Below are 23405 nucleotides of genomic sequence, written 5' to 3' on the forward strand. Positions count from 1 at the left end.
GCATTGCTCAGTCCACTCGTATGGAGCATCCTTTTGAAGAAGATTACATAAAGGACGAGAGAGGAGACTAAAGTCCTTTATGAATCGCCTGTAAAATCCTGCGTGTCCTAAGAAGGATCGCACGTCTCTGATGTTCTTGGGTGGAGGTAGGTTAGAGATAAGATCGATTTTTACCTTATCTACCTCGATTCCCTTGGACGAGATGATATACCCAAGGACAATTCCCTTCTGAACCATGAAATGGCACTTCTCCCAATTAAGTACCAAGTTCTTTTCTTCACATTTTTTCAGCACACATTTAAGACTTTCCAAGCACTTGCTGAAAGATGGACCGTAAACAGAGAAATCATCCATGAAGACCTCTAGATATTGCCCCACCATATCAGAAAAGATACTAAGCATACATCGCTGAAAGGTGGCAGGGGCATTACATAGTCCGAATGGCATCCTTCGATAGGCAAAGGTGCCGTAGGGACATGTAAATGTGGTCTTTTCCTGGTCTTCAGGGGCTATCTCTATCTGGTTGTAGCCCGAATACCCGTCAAGGAAACTGTAATAGGAATGACCGGCTAACCTTTCCAGGATCTGATCAATGAATGGTAAAGGAAAGTGGTCTTTTCTCGTGATGGTATTCAACTTCCTGTAGTCAATGCACATTCTCCAACCAGTAGTGACTCTAGTTAGCACGAGTTCATTATTAGCATTGGCTACGATGGTGATTCCGGACTTCTTAAGTACCACTTGAGTTGGACTCACCCATTGACTATCAGATATAGGGTATATGATACCCACGTCTAATAGTTTAAGAACCTCGGCTTTAACTACTTCTTTCATGTTTGGATTTAGCCTACGTTGTGGTTGCCTAGCGGTTTTTGCATTATCCTCAAGATATATACGGTGAGTACAAATCGAGGGATCGATTCCCTTGAGGTCCGCTATCGTCCATCCCAGGGCTCCTTTATGTTCAATGAGAGTAGATATGAGCATACTCTCCTGTTCTTTCTCCAGGTGGGCAAAGATCACCACCGGGTATGTCTCATCTTAACCTAAATAGGCATATTTCAAATCAGAGGGCAAAGGTTTTAGGTCAAGCTTCGGCAGCTTGAGATTAGACGGCAGAGGCACTACATCGGTTTGTGGCAATTCTTCAAATTGTGGCCTCCACCGGTTAACTTCAAGCACCGATGCAGTATCAAGCAAGGCGCACATCTCCCTAATCATGTCATCATCAAAATCATGGGAGTGGGCCAGACACGTCTCTAGAGAGTCAGAGGATAAGGTCAGAGGTGTCGTCTCTTCCACGAAAGAGTCAATCATGTTAATGTCGTGGAAATCGTCATCCTCCTCTAAGTTTCTGTCGTTATTGAAAAAGATGTTTGACTCCAATGTCATATTCCCAAAAGACATAGTCATGACTTCATTCCTGCAATTGATAATTGCATTTGAAGTGGCAAGGAATGGGCGGCCAAGAATGACGGGGATCTGAGTGCTTATGCTATTGATGGGTTCGGTGTCCAGGATGATAAAATCTACAGGGTAGTAAAATCTATTAACTTGGACCAACACATCCTCAATTATCCCTCTTGGTATACGAACAGAGCGATCAGCAAGTTGTAGTGTGGTTAGGGTGGGTTTTAATTCACTCAAACCTAACTGTTTGTATACCGCGTAGGGAATCAGATTGACGCTCGCTCCTAAGTTAAGAAGTGCATGATCAATTCGATGGTCCCCGATTACACATGATATGGTTAGGCTACCGGGATCCTTGAATTTTTGTGGCACGTCTTGCTTTAGGATGGCACTCACTTTCTCGGTCAAGAAAATCTTCTTTTGAATACTCTGCCGACATTTGGTCGTGCATAAGTCTTTCAGGAATTTGGCATATGAAGGTATTTGTTTCACGACATCAAGTAGAAGAATGTTGACTTTCACTTGTTTCAACACCTCTAGGATATCCTGAGAGTTAGAGAGAGGTTTTGGTGAAACCAACCGTTGGGGGAATGGAGCAACTGGCTTCTCTAGAAGTTCCAGTTCTAATTTTTGTGGGGCATCACTAGCTCCATCATTGTTGTCCTCTTCTGGTTCTTGAGGCTTTTCGGGCCTAACCGGAAGAGTTTTATCAATGATCTTTCCACTCCTAAGAGTGGTGATGGATTTAGCATGCCCCATCTGATTTGAAGAACTGGGATCATTAATCTCGTACTGCGGTTTAGGATTGGAGAGAGGTTGTGCAGGAAGCATCCCCTTTTCTATAACCGTCATACGAGAATCTATCTTTTGCATAAAATCTATAATTCCTCGCATAGCCTGAGCCAGCTCTTGTATGGAATTTTGAACCGGTTCCTTTTGAGGTTTCACTTGATTTGGATTTTGATTGAAGAAACCTGAAGGAGTAGCCGTTTGTCCATTCCTCCAACTAAAGTTTGGATGATTTTTCCAACCAGGATTGTATGTATTGGAGTTAGGTCCAGTAAAAGGTCTTTGATAGTTGTTTACGGCATTGGCTTGTTCATTCAACACTCCTCGAAAGGCGAGTATTGTAGGACAATTTTCAGTTGTATGAATGTTACAATCACAGATGCTGCAAACAATTTCATTATCCTTATCCTTCTTTCCTTCCATGGCCTCAACTTTCCTTATGAGCGTAGTCACTTTACACTTGAGATCATCCTCTTCTTTCAAGAGATATAATCCACCTTTCTCCTTTAATTAAGTCGGCCTAGACGTGGTGTTCGACTTTGGGTAATAGTCCCAAGATTGTGTTTTTTCAGCCAAACTGTCGAGGTAGTCCCATACCTCGTCGACATCTTTATTAATGAACTCTCCATTACACATTGTCTCGACCATTTGGCGCATGGAAGATGTCAGTCCATCGTAGAAAAAATTTGTAATGCACCATGTTTCAAATCCATATTGTGGGTATGAACTGACCAAATCTTTGAACCTTTCCCAACATTGGAAGAATGTTTCATCTTCCTTTTGGGCAAAGTTCATGATTGCTTTTCTGAGGGTAATCGTTTTATGATGTGGGAAGAATTTTTTTATGAATTCCCTCTGCATGTCGTTCCATGTGCCAATGGATCTAGGACGCAGTGAATGTAACCACGTCTTAGCTTTCTCTTTTAAGGAAAAAGGAAAGAGTTTCAGCCTAATTGTATCCTCAGATACATTAGGAAAACATAATGTAGCTATAATCTCATTGAACTCTTTCAAATGTAAATATGGACTCTCTGATTCAAGTCCATGGAATTTGGGAAGGAGTTGGATAACTCCTGGCTTGATGTCCATTTGTCCTGTGTTTTCAGAAAAAATCATGCATGAGGGCATACTCACTCCCGCCAGTTGTAGATAATCTCGTAAAGTACGAGGCGGGGGTGCCTGTTGCACCTCATTCTCATCTTGGGTATCCTCCACCCTGGGTGGGAGTAGAGGAGGTTGGTCTTCAGCCATAACTTCAATTGACTCAGGGGATTTCGAGTGGTGTCTAGTCTTGCGATGGATAGTCAACCCCTCAACCAATCCTCCTTCAGTCAAGAGACGTCGAGTGTTGTCACAGGCCCACTTGAGCATGAAACACTCACAACCCTCAACTAAATTCAAAGCCTAATCCTAAGAAGGGAAAAGAAAATCTAGAAAGAAAGAGAGGGAGAGTTGGAAAGAAATTACCAAATTGGAGTCCTAAGTTAAAACCTGCAAAATAAAACAAAATAAGTTAGATTTTAAAAAGAGAAAAACGATCCTTTAAAAGAAAAATAGCAGTAAATTAATTTCTAAAAGAAGGAATTCCTAAAAGAAAGTGAAATTTTCTAAAATAAATTAGGAAAGACCTAAACTAGAAAGTAAATTTAAAAGAGAACTAAAAAATAGAAAGTAGGGGAGGAGCTTACCGAATTAGAAATTTCTATCTTAAAGGCCTACAAAATAGGAAGGTTAGTTTCTAACAAAAATTCTAAAAATAAATTAGGAAACAAATTAGATTCTAAAAGAGTTAAAATTAGAAAGTTACCAAAATAAAACTAGAAGGTTAATTTCTAAAAAATTAATAACTAACCAAGTTTCTAAAAACAAAAGAGGAAAACTTCTAAAAACTATTTCCTACAAATAGGAAAATACTAAAATTAGAAAAATTTAACCCTAACTTTAAAAGTGGAAAAAGTAGAGAAATTAGGAAGGAGTTACCAATTTAGGAACTTATGTCAGGATCCTACAAAATATGGAAAACAGGTTAAGTTCTAAAAATAAAATAAAATAAAAACTTTTATTCTAAAGTTAGTAAAATCTTAATCCTAACCTAATTCTAAAACTAATTAATTTCAGAAAAACGTAACCGTCAGTCCCCGGCAACAACACCAAAAACTTGTTCACTCCCCAAGTATAGGGTTGTGATGTAGTAATAAACTCGGTAAGACCGAGGTCAAATCCACAGGGACTGATACCTGTACGTTATCTGAAACCAAGTAAAACTAGAACTAGACTAAGATGTGATCTAACCAAATAGAATTTTAAGGAATAATTGTGGAATAATTATCTAAAACTTTAAGGAATTCAGAGAAAGGAAACTAGGAATTCAGAGGATCCACTTGTAGAGATCAGGGAGATCTTATGCCTGCTTCGAAAATCATGAAAATCAACTAGACTTCCTTTAATATAGTTTTCAAGAGATGAAAGGTATATGAATTAGAATGGATTCCATCACCAAACCATGCCCAGGAGACAAAGTAAACAACAGAATTAAACTAATTACCAACCAACCAACAATGTATGAAGATCAGGAAGGGTACTGTCATCCTACCATGCCCATGGAACAATGATGAACAACAGGGCTTCTTGACTTCATAAACATAAAAATGGAAAAGAAATATTCAAAGCCATTGCAAACCCATTGTAATTTCAGTCACAACAGACCATTAAAGGCTAAGAAAAATATTCCTTTAATAATCAACTAAATCAAATTCAGTTTATGAATTTTAAAGGCTCAAAGTAGAATCTCCCATCTCACTACAGGCTTCACCTCTTAGCCCTAGCTAAGAGGTTTAGCCACCCATGAATGGGCTAAGCTCTAATTAAAAAGAAGAAGAAGAAGAAGAAGAAGAAGAAGAACCAGGTCAGCCTCTGCTCGTGGCCCGCCCTACTCCTTCCATGTTTTTCTTTTCTTTTCTTCTGTCTCTTTTTTCTTTCTCCAGCCACGTCCAGCAGCTTGAATCCCTCTGTTCCCGTGCAGTTCTTTCTCCAGCCACGTCCAGCAGCTTGAAACCGTTTTCCTCTCCACGTTCAAAAACCAAAACCGAGAGCCCCTAGGTTGCTTTCTCTCCCCTGTTTTATAGAAGACCCCCCTGAACACTTCGGTCGAAGTTTCCCTTCCGCACCAGGAGAGCTTTCGCACTTTCTTTTCGCAACTGAGTTCGTATGTGCAGTAAAAACGCAAAACGACTTGCGTTTGGAGTGTATTTGCGGCATGATATCGACCTATCTGACAATTCTGAAATCTTGGCTAGGGTATTGGACTCCTTGTGGACACATTGGACGGTATGGATCACTTAAAGTATTGATGACCGTGGCCCACTATCCCCCGCAAATCCCGGCCTCGACCAAACGCGGAAACAGGGCCTGCGCACGCAGGGCTCACTGTCAACGTTGGTGGGATCCATGATCGATTTCGGTTTCGAAATCCAGTCCGTCCATTCGATTCCCCTCGAAAAAACGTTCAGAGATGGATGCTTTTAGATTGTATTTGAAGTGGCCCATCAGAGTTCTTATTCCACCGTCCGAGCTGCGTTTGAAAGGTGAAAAACCGATCTACGCAATAATTTGAAATCTATCCACCTAGGCCTGAGTGATAGGGGACATGTGGGTCTCATAGACGGTCCGGATCTAACCGTTGATGTATGGTGTGGCCCACAAAGATCCGTCCGCACGTCCGTGTGCAGACGCTGGACGAAAAAGCTTGAATTTCCCACAGGCGCGGGGAGGAGTCTCGGTCAGAGAAGGAGTGGGACTTTCCTTTTATGCCGTGCACGGCTAGTGCAATAGTGCACGGTGTACACTCAACACAGGTGGGGTCTACGGTGATGTATTCGAGAAATCCACTCCGTCCATCCACTTCCTCCTTTAAATTAAGACGTTGAGTCCAGGACTGAAGTGTATCCAAAGATCAGGTGGGCCCCATATCACTATTTTATAGGCTGATCTATCCATTGGGACACTTCCAAAAAGATCCAATGGCTGATTTTCGACGTGTACGGTTAATTTATGGTCCTCAGGCCATGTATGAAGTTTCGAACCAAGCAGATGGTGGAAACCTTGTGATCTTGCAATCTGGCTGACTTTCAGGCCACTTGAACTTCAGTTTCTCAATTTTCTTGGACCCTTGGAGTGTAATTTCTTCGATCTTTGTCCCCTGGAGTCCGTCCCTTGTCCTTGGTAATGCTTGAGCTTTAAATCCATGCTTTTAACATCCTTTCCAGCCCATGCTTGTAAATATACTCTGCATCACAAATACGATTAAATCAGGTCATTAACCGGCATCATGCTTGTAAATCCAGGAAATAATTGGGGTCTAATATGCAGTATTTGACCCTCAACATCAGGTGGTGGTGCGGGAGTCGATCGGGTCACTCTCCTTCGTGGCACGCCCTACAAGAAAGAGCGAAGGCACCTATCAACTTTGAAAACTCTCGAAGGCACGCTTGTTAGGGGCCTATAACGGAAGATCACTAAACTATCCGAACTTCGGGACTTGGTCATTCTAAACTCATAAGAAACATGTAATGTTGTTTTTGGTTATTCCTAAGTTATGCTCTGATACTAACTTCTGTCACGCCCCAAACTCAGAAACCGGGCTCACAAAATTTTCGATCGCCGAATCCGGCCCCAACAGCCTCCGTAGAACCCCATTCTCGACTCCCGATGCCCATTCGCCAGGTTCCGATCCTGGGATGCTATGAGGAGGATTTCCAATGTCAATTTGATTTGTAATAAGCATAACCAAAGGCATAACCCACAAACAATAACTAAAAACTTCATCACATTTCCACTATAATAAAAAACTTTACAAGTATAATGAGCATAAAGGGAAATACAATGATAATGAACAAAAAGCTCTAAGATGATCTGTAAAGCGCTCCTATCTCAGCGCTACTGCGTTCCAACGTCACCTGCACACAACGGTCGTGCATAAGCTTATGGAAAGCTTAGAGTGTGGTGAAAGTGTGTGCGAAAGGTAGTAATACAATTATACAGTATCAGAGTAATGTGAAATATGCTGATAAATCCATGAATGCTATTAGCCGTACCAAGGCCATAGGGTGCAAGGCAGGAATGATGTCGGTTATAACAAGACCAAGCGGTGCGAAATGCAACTCAAGCATGCGAATCCTTATCTAAGTCCACATATCAATACAGCTCAACTCTGGAATATCACTGGGGTCTAGTACACTCCAAACCAGATTGCCACCCCATCGTGTGCAATAAGGCGAGTGGAAGAGACCTCACTATCCGCCTGCCAATATCGGGCTCGGCTCGTCGATAGCGGACCCATTCCTCGAGCTGGTCAAACTCAGCCTAGCATTGCCCCCTCCTCTCAGGCGGGTAAGGCCGCACCCCCTTCCAACCGACCATGACACAGTGGAAAGCGCGACTGTCTAGTAATCGGCACTCGGCGCTCATGTACCCACTCGGTCTAGACGTTAGAGTAACCTCTTGGTACCATAAGAGTTTAGGAACTTTCACCTAGGGATATCTATAGCACCCCATGTAGAACAAGATTTTCGATATCCAATCCTACCAACCACGTACGCTTGTGGAGTCTACGACCTTGATGTCACTAGGGCGTACAGTACCATATCACACAATACGAATGCATGAATCACACTATTCAGTCATGCAGCAATCCTACGAGTATTGTGCGCTCATGTAGGGCATCACCCCTTATCCGGGAGCCCCTAAACAATCTGCCCGAAGGTGTATGCTATGATCATTCATTTCCCATATCAAGCATACATAAGATGCATATGATCATGAATCATGGAACTATACTAAACCTGTTAGATGACCTACAAGTATGGGCCTAACAATGGGCCCTAGGGAGAATTTTAATGCAGACATTTAACTAACATTATTCTTACAATGTGGACATCAAACCAACATTGCTCCCAAGGCACGACCATTATCAACACATAACCACAGTGGAATCACATTATAATGGGTCTTATGTACATCCCATTGGGCCTCGACCCATGGGCCTCCGGTACATCAAATGGGCCTCATAACGGGTCGGCCACAAATGCATCAAGATGGGCCTCCTCAAATGGGCCTTATAAAATCAAGATAGGCCTCAACAATGGGTCTTGTATATGTCAAAGTGGGCCTCAACTATAGGCCACAATGCATCGAAACATATAATTTTTATATAAATGAATCACCTCAAAAGATCAACTGGATCGCACCCCAAGTACCAGTGGTAATGATGATCTCCACCGTTAAAATCCTATAGGGCCCACTATTATGTATTTTTTTGGGATCCGACCTATTCATAGGTTAACATGGAGATAGATGGAGTGAGAACAAAAACATTAGCTCGATCGGGACTACCGTGGCCCTTAAGAAGTTTTGAACCGTGAATGTCACTGTCCCCACTATTTTTCAGCGGTGGGGATCCACTTGAACCATGGATCTGGCTCATTCTTTAGCTCATGCCATGAAATGAGCTTTCAAAATAGTCGAACGGTTTGGATGCAACACATGCACCATGGTGGATCCCATATAAATGGACGGCATGGAGAGAACACATGCATCATTGGGGTCCCACCGTCTAGCACTAGACGGTGCGGTGAAAACACAAACACAGTGGTTTCCACCGTCCACAGCCGTGGACGGTGGGAGTGAAACACATACATCAATGGTGGGTTCCACATAAGGCCCACCATAATGTCTGTTTGCAATCCAACCCGTTGATCAGGTCACACGGTCCCTGATTGCAGAGGGAAAAATAAATTTTATAATGATCCAAAGCTTCTGTGACTTAAAAAAGGGTTTCAATGGCAGACATTTAATCACCGCCATTTCCTATGATGTGGACCACTTGAGCGCTGGACGTGGCTGAACTTTGGAGGCGGCCCACTTCAGGAAGTGGCCCGCCCAATGAACGGCATGGATGGTAAACACACATCATGGTGGGGCCCACGGCTGGGACCGTGGGTCCCTAGCCCGTCCCCCCACAGCGCAGGATGCCTGCGCGTCCTTTCCTTGTCAGCAGCAGCAGCAATGCTGCTGTGGTTTTGTTTTTTTTTTTTAGAAAAACAAAAATATTTGAGGTTTTTCATATGTGGGGCCCACTCCAAGTGAATCCATTCCAGCCATTGGATTCTATAGCTCATAACAGATCCAACGAGCCCAATATTGAGTATTTTTCGGTGTATAGAAATATCAGGGAAGATTTCAAAGGTGAAAACCACCTTTTGCTATGGTATGGCCCGCAAGAACCTTGGATTGACTCCGTTTTTCGGTTCAACGCCTAAAATGAGGTTGGGAAAGGAATGGACGGCGTGGATTGAATACATACATCAAAGTGGGGCCTATATGAATGGGCCACCCCATAAGCTTGGAAAACAAGCTAATATTTATGTTTTCTTTTTTTTTTGTCCAACGTCCAGGGACGCTGGACGGCTTGGCGTTGCACATGCATTGAGGTGGGCCCCGCTTAGGTGGGCCACCAAATGAAGGATGGTGTGGGTACAACACATTCAAAGTGGGCCCCACTTATAAATGGCTTGGATAAAATACCTACCTCATGGTGGGGTCCATCTTGATGGGCCACATGACCATATTAACACAAGAAAAGAAAAAAAATGGACAAGAGAGGGAGAGAGAGAGAGGAAGAGAGAGTGGGACACGTGTGATGGAGGGACCCCGACACTATGGGCCCTCCGTTGCAATCAATCATACATCAAGTGGGTCCCAATATATGTGGGCCCACCAAATCAAAGATCAACGGTGGAGATTCTTTCTCCACCAAAATGGAAGGTCTAGATGACCCTTATCAAACTAGAAGGTAAACATCATGATGAGGTCCATGGAGAATGGCCCCATTATAGAATGCTCATGAGGATCAAGGTAGGCCATCGGCCACACCTAGGGTCCAAAGTGAGATCCATACCATCAATCGGTAGGCCTCACTTGGCCCATCCTAAAAATATGTAAATCTAAACCTATGAGCACCCACTGATCGATCTTCTTGCTCCCTTGGCTTCCTTTGCTCCTTAGCTTTGATCCCAACGGAGGAGATGGGGTTTGGATGGTTAAGATGAGAGATGAAAGGGTAGGAAAGGTGGGCCACACTTGTGGCTCTCTTGGAGCGGAAGAGCTTGGATGTATGGAGGTTTTTGGGTTGCTTGGATTGTGATTTTAAAAATGAAGGAGAGAGAGGGTTGTAAAGAGAGATGGGTGATGGAGTGATAGAGTGATGGATGTGGTGAGTGATAGATGTAAGAACTTTTTGATTTTTATAGTTTTTGGTGTAAGAAAGGCATGGATGTGTAAGAGACTTTTTGACTTTAGGGGGTTGCTCGGGAATGGGTGAAAGGTGATGTGTACTTAACATGTACTTGACATGATGGGATTGGTTGATGTGACAAGTCGTAAAGATTCTCTCGGAATTCATATGCGCGGCGTTTTTCTCGCACCGAACGCTGGCCCACATCTCCTAGCCAGAGTATCGGATCGGTGCGCGAGACACGGCATTGGAACCGTGGTGACGGCGCGGTCGTTAGGGTACAAGTCTTGGGTTGACGATGTGTGGATCAAGGTCACGCGTAAATACCAGTTAAGGGTTGAAGGTTATCGAAATTTGACTGGGAAGACCGCGGAAGTTTGCGGAACGGTACGGTCTAGGATACGGGGCTTACACTATCTAAGGGTACCTCACCAGATGTGAGGTAGCTATAAATCGGGTCCATCTAGCTCAGAGTATCATTTATTGGATTGACTGTTTTCTTCTTCGTCTGGTCAATGTTCGGATGTTTTATGAACTCCACAGGAATGATTCGTGGGATCTTTCCTTCCTTGGCTGAGGTTAGCTTCACCAGGGCATCGGCCCAGGATTTTTTTGCTCTAGGAATCTGACAGATAGTGCAGCTCCAGAATCTTTCTATCAATTTTCTTGCCTCATCTAGATAAGCAATCATCCTAGTCTCCTTGGCCTCATATTCAGTGGAGATATGATTCACAACTAGCTGAAAATCACACCGCACCTGGAGAGACTGGACCCCCAGGCTAGCCGCCAGCCTGAGTCCAGCCAGCAGAGCCTCGTACTCCTCATTGTTAGAGGCTTTGAAATCGAGTCTGATCGGGTACTGGATTGATGTGGAATCGGGTGAGACCAGGACGATTCCTGCTCCGGCACGCTTGGCATTAGATGACCCATCTACATAGAGAACCCATCCTGGTTCCGATATCACTTTCTGATCAGGCGAAGGAGTCATCTCGACTTCGACATTGATCTCCCCTTTGTTCGGGGTGGTGAATTCCGCAATGAAGTCGGGCACGGCTTGGCCTTTAATTGTTGTACTCGGTCAAAACTGAATGTCGAACTCCCTAAGTTCGATGGCCCACTTGGTTAACCGAACTGACACTTCGGGCCTCTGGAGGATTTGCTCGAGGGGAGAGTCGGTCAAGATGACGATAGAATAGGCCTGGAAGTATGAATGCAACCTCCGAGCCGAGACAACGAGACAGAGCGCTAACTTTTCCATGGCAGGATATCTCGTCTCGGCGGGCACCATGGCCTTGCTCACATAATAAACGGGATGTTGCTTGCCTCCTACCTCTATAATCAGTGCCGAGTTGACAGCTGAGGTAGAGACCGCTAGATATAGGAATAGGGGCTCGCCTTTTTCGGGCTTAGACAGTAGGGGTGGTGAACCTGAATACTGTTTTAGCTGCTAAAAGGCCTGTTTGCACTCCGACGTCCATTCTGCCTTTTTATGATCCTTCAACTGCTGAAAGAAGGGGAGACATTTATCCGTGGCTCTAGATATGAATTGTTTAAGCGCTGCTACTCGTCCAGTAAGGCATTTTATTTCCTTGCAGTCCAAGGAGAACTCATATCGAGAGCTGCTTTGATTTTGTTGGGATTTGCTTCAATGCCTCTCTAGCTGACTTGAAACCCGAGGAATTTACCAGAGCCGACTCTGAAGGTGCACTTTACAGAATTCAGCTTCATTTGATATTCTCGGAGGATAGTGAAAGTTTCTTTGAGATTTACCAAGTGATCGGACGCCTTGATGCTCTTCACAAGCATGTCGTCGACATAGACTTCCATAGTACGTGATCTGTTTAGCGAACATCTGATTCACTAGTCTTTGATACATGGCTTCAATATTTTTCAGGCTGAATGATATAACCTAGTAACAGTAGAGTCCCTGTCAGTGACGAAGGTAGTCTTCTGCCTGTCTGGGGGATGCATCGCGATCTGGTTATACCCGAAGTAAGCATCTAGGAAGGAGAGTACTTTATGGCCTGCTGTACTGTCGACTAACTGATCAATCCGAGGCAATGGGAAGCTATCTTTCGGATGCGCCTTATTCAAATTCGAGTAATCTATGCAGACCTACCATTTTCTGTTGCCTTTCTTGACAAGAACCATATTTGCGATCCAATTGGGATAGTGTACCTCCTCTATGAAGCCAGCGTCGAGCAGAATGGAGACTTCGTCGGCTATGGCTTCGTATCGCTCAGCATTAAACAGTCTCCTCTTCTGCTTCACGGGTTTATGATTCGGGTACACATTCAGCCTGTGGACCATAACATTCGGGGAGATCCCGAGCATGTCCCCATGCGACCATGCGAAGACGTCTCTATGTTGTCATAAGAAAGTCAATATTTAAGACTGCTATTCAGGGTTTAACGATGTTCCGAGTTGAATAGTTTTGATCTGGTCTGCCTCGTTGAGCGGTACCTTCTCCAAGTCTTCCATGGATGAGTCTTCCGCAGGTCCTCTAGGATTTAGAATATGGACGGTGAGGGCTTGCTTCACGGACCCTTTCTTCATTGCTATCGCATAGCACCTCAGAGCTTCGCGTTGGTCGCCTCGAAGATAACCTATCTCGCCTTCGACGGAAAATTTCATCATTAGGTGATAGGTGGAGACAACTGGTCTCATTGCATTGAGAGAAGGTCTACCCAAAATGATGTTGTGTACTGATGACACATTGACAACAAGGAAGTCTACCATGAGAGTGACTTGATGTTGTCCTTCTCCCTTAGCCACAGGGAGGAAAATGGATCCCTTGGAGATCACCCTTTCTCCGACAAAGCATGCAGGGGGTCTTCACAAGTCTGAGGCGTGACCTCAGAATTTTTATTCTTTCGAAAGCCTCGGAGTAGATTATATCTGCTGAGCTTCCGGTGTCGATTAGGATGGGGTACACCTTGTGATTAGCTATAGTCATAGTAACCACTAGGGTGTCGTCGTGCGGATGCTGAATCCCGTGAGCATCATCTTCCAAGAAGGTCATGCTGCATAGATTGACCTGGAGTTCTTTACTCAGCTGCTTGGTCAAGTGGGTGTAGTGTTCCGGATCAGACTTCCGAGAGTGGGCTTTTCGAGCCCTGTTCAAATCTCCTCCACCAGATGAGCCCCCGAAGATGGTGCGGATTTCGGCTGGCTCTTCCGTGGTGTTATTCGGCTGTTCTCGCTCTTCTTTCTAAGCGGTTCTTTCTCCCTTGGCGTATCGGTGCAGATGTCCCTTACGAATAAGGGTTTCGATCTCATCCTTGAGATTCACGCAATCAGCTGTGTTGTGGCCGTGATCTCGATGGAAGCGACAGTACTTGCGCTTGTCTCGATGATTGGGGTCGGCCTTCATACAAACTGGCCAATTTAGAAGCTTGTGCCCTTTGAAGTCCAGCAAAATCTACTCGGTAGATGTGTTGAGGGGGGTGTAGGAATGGAATTTTCCCTTTGGTTTCCTGCTCGAGCGATGATCGCGAGGGGCGTGGTCATCTGGTCCCTTGATGGACGGCTGAGATTCTTTGTTCCTTGACATTTTTCCCTTACCAGTCGGTTCTGTCACTTGAACATTCTTGCGGGCATTGGAGAATTCCTCGGTGTTAGTATACTTCTGAGCTCTAGCGATGAGATCAACTAACGTCTTTGGTGGATTCTTCCCTCTTTCAGACCACCAAACATGGTGGAGAGTGCCATTTTGTCATTGTAGTCCACTTGTAACGCTTCCTCATTGAAACGAGCAACGTAGTCCTTCAATGACTCCTTAGGCTCTTGTTTGATGGTGAACAGGTGAGTATTCGACTTCCGACTCTTCTTACCACTTATGAACTGGGTAAGGAATAATCGGCTAAGTTCTGTGAATGAACCAATGGAATTGGGTTTGAGTTGACGGTACCAACTCCGAGCGGATCCTGTGAGTGTAATCAAGAACCCCCTGCACATCATTGCGTCTGTTGTTGTCTGGATTTGCATCCACAAACGATAAGCTTCCACGTGCTTGGATGGGTCAACGGACTCAAAGTATTGGATGACGGGAGGTATTTGGAACCTTTGCGGCATCACCTCGTTCATGATTGCCGAGGTGAAGGGAGGCTCGGTCTCTTCCATCATTGCCTGAACGACGGTGGAAACTGACGATGGCTGCTGCTTCTTTTCTAGTGTCAGAATTTTGTTGTTGAGTTCCGCAAACCGTATTTCCCAAGGATCTTTATTCTTAGCTACTATCTCCTGAGTGTTTTCTATTTCTGGAGTCGTCCTTCCCCTTCTCCGTTCCAGCTCGTGGCAGAGATCTGTAAGGTGCTAGGGTCGAGGTGACCGAGGCATTTGTCGGAGCTAGAGGGAGGATTTTGAACCAAAGTTGGCGCTCGAGTGGGTTGATGTGGGGGCCCTTTGGGTCTCATGTTCCTCGATGCCGAATGGGCTTTCACAACCGGATCAGCCAGTTCAGGAACATGGTTTTCCTGAGCGGGATGTGGTTGCGGTTCCTGTCGCTGCTTCATCTAGTTAATCTCGTCGCGCAGGGCCTGTATCTCGCTTTACATAACTCGATACTTACTTGCCTGATTGCGAGAACGCTGGGAAGGCCCTGGGGCTGATTCGGCGTGAAGTAGCGAAGAGGAATGGATCTGCTCATTCTGCTCTAGTTCCACAACTATTGCTTTCTTCTTTCCTCTTGCTATTATGCATGAGAATAGAAACCTGACATTTCGTATCAGATTACCATAGACGGCGCCAAAAATGTTGATGACAAAATCTGGACCACCCTCCACTTGGCACGACGAACTTCCAAGGAACCTTGTCCTGCATAAAGCATTAACAAAGGAAACCCTGGCTAAGCTGGGGGACCCTCCAATGCCTAAGTCAGGTCAAGGGAATCTAGGTTTGAAATGATTGTCGATTGTAGAGAGAGGGTGTGAGATGTTGCATACTTGTAGCAATGAAGTCTCATTATATTTATACTTGACTATCGGACGGTCCACATCCGTTAATCTTATCACGATTCAGTCAATCAGTGGGATACTGTGATCGTGAAGATATGGTCCGTAATCCAGGGATCGTGTAGTGTATCATGCGTATCCATTGGCGAAACGATCGGTCGTATCTGCTTGAGGTAGTTTCTTAGTTTAGTGTATGGAGTGCCGACGTCCCGCCTTGGCCTCGGCTCGGAACTTCCGGCCGAAGAGGCCTAACTCCGAGCCTCGGCCTTAGACTATCGTGCACATGGGCTTTCACCGTCAGGTTACTAAGCAAGGACCACGCCCTGGGTCCGAATTGAGCTCCGGCCTCACATGTCTGTCGGGTATTCTGGAGATCTTTCCTCCGTGCTCCGAGGTGGTCGGCGTACTAGTCCCGTCGAGTTGAATCGGAAGTAAATCCCGGCATGATCTTCATACTGACTACCTTATCTTGAATTACTCTGAGCCGACAACCTCCCTCGGAGCAAAAGTGCGACTATGACTGAGCCGGGAATATTCTTTTTTATCAGTAGCATTTACCATTCCAGATTAACTCTTATGTGTTCAACCGGATTAGAGTGGTGTAGTCCTCGGATTTGAAGGGGCTCGAATCTTCCCATAACAATATATATTAAAAACCTTTAAATTTAAACTGGAATTCAGCACGTAAGCTTAAACTCGAACTCCGCTTGAAAAATCGAGATGAGCTCGCTTGAGTTAGTTGACCGAGTAGAACCGAGCTAGTCACTTAAACTTGAGGACCAAGCCGAGTATGAGCTAGGTAGCAGGTTGGCAGAGTCGAGCCATGGGCTTAGCTCAATTCAACTTGACTCGTATGCAACTCTAAGTGCCTCGGTGGGCAATCTACATCTGTTGAATACTGACCATCCATATCTTGTATACTTGTCTAAGGGTGACTCCGGTTAATAAACATGACTAACCACCTTATCACTGGGCCTTTTCCAGTCGATTCTATTTAGCGACACCGATTGGGGAGACCCTACCAACCCCATCTCCATCGGTGGCAGGACTACGTTAGACTCACATTAACGTGGGTTTTATCTAACCCATTTATTCATTTTTTTGAAAAAAAAACTTATTTTAGACCATGAGCCCAAAAATAAAGCATATACAAAGCTCAAGTGGACCACACCATAAAAAATAACAATGATCGAAGGACTTCGGGATACAAAAGTTTTGGAGTAAGCCGATATTTGTGCCTTCCCTTTCATATAGGCCTATGTGATTTATAAACTGTGTGCATTAAGAAGGTTTAACCTTTGGACATTTGTCCCCACTATTTCCTTTGGTGCAATCCACTTTAGCTTTGGATACACTCCAAATTTAGGCTTATGGCCTAAAAATAAGCTGAAAAAATGATTGGAAGGAATGGATAAGACACATACATCACGGTGGCCCCATAAAGCCCTGCCTTGGTGGCTGCACCGTTACCCTGCAATTCACGTCAAATGGCAATTTTTTACCTTAGGGGTTGTTTGGCACCGTGGATTGGAGGGGATTGGAGGGGGTTTCAAATCCCCTTTATTTTTTAGCCCATAAAGTAAATGGGGATTGCAAATCTAGGGGGTTTCTAATCCCCTCTTTGATGGGGTTTGCAATCTAAGGTTTGAGCTTGGATTACACCTAAAATCATTTCAATAGTTGTAGGTGTGGCATGTATGTCACTGTACACTATCATTCTATTGAGCACATGACCCACTAATGATGAGCAGCACCATTCAAACATTATACATGTAAATCAGCACCATCCAAACATTGTCCAGCACCATCCACACATTATCCCTATTAATCAACGATTGAAATTCGTTGGTTCGTCACACAGACATGATCTTGTGCTTGCGGTTTATCCAAGACCTGGAATTTCATTGCAAAGCATATATTTCAGCCGGCTTATCACAACCATAATGTCAAAAATTATATATCTTACTAATTAAAGAAATTAAAATTGATTTACTAATTAAACTTATCTAAGGGGTTTCCAATCCCAGTGAGGGTTCCGAATTCAGGGGGTACCAAATCCACGCTCCCAAACAGGCCCTGAATAGCCTGGGCCTTTTCAATTCCTCCCTCGTCGGGGACGAACTAGATTCACCAGCGGTAATGCCACATGTTAAAAAAATGAGGTGACGAAGACTGTGGGAGGGTTGAGTAGACATCTTTAGTTCCAACCATGCGGAGCCCATCAGGTGAGGCGCTGATCACCAGGGTGGGCCATTTATACGTGTGAGGTACCGCGAACTACGGACGCGGTTCCTGAGATTTGGATCTCAGGGTTGATTGAACGGCCACTTGAGATTTGGATCAACCTCATTTTTGAGGTCATACCATAAATTGATCTAGAAGAATGGGTGGACGGCATGGATGATACACATACATCATGGTGGGGCCCACAGAGCACCGACCACTAGAGCAGCCAATCCCTTTCCGCGAACTACATTTCAGGTACTCCTGCGAGTTACTACTTTTCAGTACAAATTATAGAAATTAAAATAAGGAAAAATCAGAAATTTTCTTAATTGCTGACATCTGTTTTTTGTCCTATATAAGGCGAAGCAGAGAGACCTTAGCCTCTCCTCAAGGGAATCTAAAGATCTCTCCTTCTCTCTATTGTTTGCGATCTTCGTGGGGTTTGATTTGGAGGTCTTGAAGGTAATAATGGTGCTTTTTTTTTTCTTTTTCCTTTTGTGTGTGTGTGTGTGTGGATTGTTTTGTCCTTTCTTAGTTGTTGATTTGATTGGATTTTCTTTTCTTTTTAGTATCTGGTTTTTTATGTTGATGGGTGTCTCTCTCTCTCTCTCTCTCGCTGTCATTCTAAATTATTTAGAGGTAGAATAACTGAATTTTCTATTTTTCCTTTTTTTTTTAAAAAAATAAATAAATTTGGGTTTTGATTTAATGGGTTTCTGTTGTTTCGTTGTTCAAAGGGTTTTGTAGAATTTTTGGATTTTGGTGGGCTCTTTGTTTATTTTAATGTGTTTTCAAGAGACGTGGAATTATTGAATTTTGATTTTTTATGGGTTTTTGTTGTTTTTTGTTTATTTGAAAATTTGAATGCATTAGAGCTAGAATGGTTGAATTTTGATGGGGTTTTAACTTCTTTGTTTCAAGTTTGGAGTGGAAAGAAATTATCCTTTTTGGTGCTTATTTCTTTCTCTTTTTAAAGTGGGCAAATATGATTTTTTTTTTTTTTAGTGGTCATTTATATATATTAATTTGTGCTATGATTTTTCGTTTTTAAATATTTTGTTACTCATTCTTTGGTTTGGTTGATTTCAAATTTTTTTTTTATTTAAATTTTTATTTTTTGGGGTGTTTGATGCTTTGGTTTGGCTTCATTTTGGTAGAGTGAATGTTTCTCTCTTTTTCTTTATTATTTTGGAGCCTTTAATTAAATTTAGATTTTCTTTTATTTTCCTGGGTTGGTAATATTTTTAATCCATAATTGGGATTTGGTTTGGATGGTAGGCTTCGATTTAGGTGTCTGTCTATTTATTTATTTTTTCTGATGGATCCATAAGGTTTGAATTTTGGAATCCGATTCCGCCATCGATTTTGGCTTCTTTATGGACATTTTGCAGAATGGGAAGCACTGGGGGTGAAGGATATGGCGCCTATACTTACGAGAGTCTGGAGAGGGAGCCTTACTGGCCCACCGAGAAGCTCCGTATCTCCATCACCGGTGCCGGTGGATTCATTGCCTCCCACATAGCCCGCCGCCTCAAGAACGAGGGGCACTACATCATCGCATCTGATTGGAAAAAGAACGAGCACATGACCGAAGATATGTTCTGCCAGGAGTTCCACCTCGTCGATCTGAGGGTCATGGACAATTGCTTGAAAGTTACCAATGGTGTTGATCATGTTTTCAATCTTGCAGCTGATATGGGTGGGATGGGATTCATCCAATCCAATCATTCTGTGATAATGTACAACAACACGATGATCAGCTTCAACATGCTTGAAGCGTCGAGGATTAATGGAGTGAAAAGGTAAGCGGCCATTGGTGATTTAAGTATTTTTCAGTTACTATGGTTTGGTTTTTGAATTGGCTTTTGTGATATTGGATTGTTCTGTGTGGTTCATAGAAAAAAGAAAGTTGAAAACAGTAGTAGTCGTTGATGATTTAAGTATTTGCAATTTGGTTTTGGTTTCTTTGGTATGATTTCAGAGTTGGGTTTTGTGATATTGGATTGTTTTGTGTAGTTTATAAAAAAAAAGGTGGAAATAGAGTTCGTTCTTATTTGATATAGAATCAAATCGTTTCTCTTTACTTTTGTGAATTATGCATTTTTTAAGTTATAGAAATCAGTTTCAGTTTTTATCACCTTATCATGTGACTCAAAGGTTGGAAATCAAGAGCTTATCTCGACGGCCAATTCCAATGAAAACTTCTTCATACAATAGAAACTCTGTTACAGGGCCTGTTTGGGGATGCCTTCAGAAGCAATTATAATTTGGGGTGGAAAATGTGCCACTTTCTCTGGCAGAAAATTACTTCAGCTTGGGGTTTGGTCGTTGGCCAAAAAGGCCCTGCTCAGAATTGATTTGTGCTAGATAGTTGTTTGATTCTCCTCTTTCAAGGCCTAGAATTACCGTTCTAATTGGATAGTTTATGGTAGTGTTATATGAATGTTTGATCAATGTTTTAAATAGCTACACTATGTAGCGTAGCTTAGCCTTAACACTACATAGCTCAAGTCACATGTAGCCTACGCTACATGATAATTTGCATATGCTATACGCTACATAGACTACACTACACGCTATGTAGCTCACATTACAAGTTATTTTTCACTACATTAAAATCAATTAATGTTTTTAATGATTGTTACATTTTTTTTTTTTAAAAAATAGTTAATATTTTCAATGCTTTTAGTAAAAATGATATAAGAAACAGTATTAAATCAGTTCTGTTGCTCTTTCTTTACCTTTATACTTGATTACCTTTTCCAATTACTTTTGGTTGTGTTTGTTGCACCAAATATCATGAAAATTTGTTAAACTTCGTTATTAAGCAGTCTAATTTGGTGAATATCATGAAATTGGTGCCACCAAGTGCAACCTTGATTAAAAATCTAGAAGTAGCTAGCTTATGCTACACGCTTTAGAAGGGTGAATGCTATGCTACATGCTATTTGCTATTTAAAACCGTGTTTGATTAACCAACGAATGGATGCAATGATGGTTTGCAGATTTTTCTATGCATCTAGCGCTTGCATCTACCCTGAATTCAAGCAGTTGGAAACTAATGTGAGCTTGAAGGAGTCTGATGCTTGGCCTGCTGAGGTTTGTCTTGTTAAGGAATCTGAGTACCTTTGTGGTTATTGCAATACTGACCATTTTCATTAGTGAGGAATTTTTGGGTCCGGATGCATCCAGATGTGAGATCTGCATCTAGCCCGTATAGGTGGTGGACCATGGCCCCACTTATGTGGGATGTCCCATAAGTCTTTTAGCTTGGAAGATCTTATCCCTTTAGTCAGTGGCATATTGCTAGCTAGTCAAGAAATAATACAGCAACGCCAGGAGAAAAGACCAAAGGTGGGATGGATGGGATCATGGGACCTTCTAAGCTCGAAGATTTTTGGGATTATCTCCCATTCACCTTGAGTTCTATCAATGGTCTATATCATTTAACCATGTACCCGTGGTAGTGGAATGGGCTCATCAAGCCCTATTTGCATCCTGATCCATCCGGACCTGATCATTCCTCTTCAGGAGTTTGTTGACTTATGTCATGATAGCAAATTGCACTTGATCCACTTGTATCAATTTGATTAGGTTGCTCTCTTTTTATGCTGAAGAACTCGTTTGATGTTGTAGCCTCAAGATGCGTACGGATTGGAGAAGCTTGCAACGGAGGAATTATGCAAGCACTACACAAAGGATTTTGGAATTGAATGTCGGATTGGGCGATTCCATAACATTTATGGTCCATTTGGAACATGGAAAGGTTTTCTGTTATCTGTCAGCTTGTTGTTGTATATGTGAGATTTGTCTCTTCAGTACTCTATTAATACATTGGGCTTCTCCTTTATATACCATAGGTGGGAGAGAGAAAGCCCCTGCGGCTTTTTGTAGAAAGACTATTACTTCCACTGATAAGTTTGAGATGTGGGGAGATGGGCTCCAAACTCGATCATTTACCTTCATCGACGAGTGTGTAGAAGGTGTTCTGAGGTAATCTCTCACTTGAAAAATCTATTGCTTGTTCTAGTCTCCTGATAGGTAAGGTATTTTGTGGTAAGTCTGATTTGATGTTTTCATGCGAATGAGGATGAGTTCAGAGAATTTGCCAAGTTCACTTATCATCTTTAAATGCCATACATTTGCTTGCAAATCGATGCAAAAGAAAGAGGAAAAAGAAAAGAAAGAAAGAAAGAAAAAAAAAAGGAATCCTTGAACTTGAATCAAAGCGATAGTGAGGCTTCTTTGAGGAGGGAGGCCAGCTCGTCTCCAGCACCTCCATTGCACAATGGCACATGTCTAGGGCAATCAGAGCCATTGATCTAGCAGGCCCCATTCTGAATGTCATGTGGCCCAAACCATTTCTGGCAGGGCATCAACTTGATAGTCCAATCCTGTGATTGTCAGATTAGCCCCTTCTCATGGTGGTCTGCTATGGACTTAGTTCTGGTTGTCCTAGAAGTATGCATGTTTATGATGGGAATTCTGGGGAAAAGGGAGCCTCCATTGCACTAATGAATTTCCAGAAGTGGGTTTATTTCTGTCTTAGACCAGCAATCTCAGGCTTGCTGTTTGTGCTGTGACCTGTTTATTCTGGCCTAGTTCAAATGCTGGTTGAGCATTTCTTTAATAACTTCCTTCTACAAATTGATTCTTGTTGCCTTTAGGTTGACAAAGTCAGACTTTTGGGAGCCAGTGAACATTGGAAGCGATGAAATGGTCAGTATGAACGAGATGGCGGAAATGGTGCTCAGTTTTGAGAACAAGAAGCTCCCCATTCATCACATTCCTGGCCCAGAGGGTGTACGTGGTCGCAATTCAGACAACACTCTTATAAAAGAGAAGCTGGGATGGGCGCCAACAATGAGATTGAAGGTGCGAATGATCCATGATTCCATTCCCATTGCTTACTATGTTGCTGAAATCGACTTGGCTCTGCTGAGTTGGCAGAGATGACTCGGTCTCTCTGGAGAACCAAATGCATGTTTCTGGCTGAGTACTTTGATTGCTTTCTGCTTTGAGTGCCCTTCGGTTTTTATTTATTTATTTATTGGCTTGAATTTTACAGGATGGGCTGAGAATCACATACTTTTGGATCAAGGAACAGATTGAGAAAGAGAAATCTCAAGGCATTGACTTGTCTGTTTATGGGTCATCGAAAGTGGTCGGGACACAAGCTCCTGTTCAACTAGGCTCACTTCGTGCTGCTGATGGAAAAGAATGAGATGGAGATTTTGGGTCCTGGCAGCATGCCAGATTGGAAGCTAGTATGTGGGTTTCCGTTTATATTTCACATGTGGAAGGGATAATTTTATTCCCCTTGTATTGTGCTAGTCTTCTGTGCGTAGGTGCCTATTGCAAAAATAATTTGATATTCGACTGCTATTTTCTTTCCTTTTTTTTTTTTCTTTTTTTTTTTTTTTTCTTTTTTCTTTTTCTTTTTTGGGTTTTTATTTTTCCCTTCGGAAGTTGTAATGAATGGTATTGTATGAGATATTGTTCATGCTTCTTATTTATGGAATGCACAACTTCAAGTCATTCACTTGTCTTGCTGTGATCTTCTTTTATGCCATTTGGGTAAGGTCTTCATGCTAGTCATTTTCTCATGTGTCCAATATAATCAATGTGGGTCATTGTTCTGGTTTAAGGAGATGTCGATTGGGGTGAAAAAGGAGAAGGTTGCAATGGGAGGCGTGGAAAGAAACCTTGCTGGTTTTACCATGTAGGTTGGTGAAAGT

The 23405-nt window shown here is 42.9% G+C and overlaps 1 protein-coding gene and 1 non-coding gene across 2 annotated transcripts; both read left to right on the forward strand.

Moving 5' to 3' along the window:
- Positions 1 to 2905: 2905 nt before the first annotated feature.
- Positions 2906 to 3012, forward strand: LOC131234075 (small nucleolar RNA R71). The gene has a single exon (XR_009165488.1). It is a non-coding gene; the product is annotated as a small nucleolar RNA R71 (small nucleolar RNA).
- Positions 3013 to 17985: 14973 nt separating this feature from the next.
- LOC131232682 (GDP-mannose 3,5-epimerase 2-like) lies at positions 17986 to 23205 on the forward strand. The gene is made up of 7 exons (XM_058229088.1): positions 17986 to 18129; positions 19059 to 19469; positions 20673 to 20766; positions 21304 to 21433; positions 21528 to 21660; positions 22335 to 22542; positions 22736 to 23205. The coding sequence occupies exons 2-7, from the start codon at positions 19060 to 19062 to the stop codon at positions 22889 to 22891; spliced, it is 1131 nt and encodes a 376-aa protein (XP_058085071.1). The 5' UTR covers positions 17986 to 18129; position 19059; the 3' UTR covers positions 22892 to 23205.
- The last annotated feature ends 200 nt before the right edge of the window (positions 23206 to 23405 follow it).

The sequence above is a fragment of the Magnolia sinica genome, chromosome 18, assembly GCF_029962835.1.
Source record: "Magnolia sinica isolate HGM2019 chromosome 18, MsV1, whole genome shotgun sequence".
NCBI lineage: Eukaryota > Viridiplantae > Streptophyta > Magnoliopsida > Magnoliales > Magnoliaceae > Magnolia > Magnolia sinica.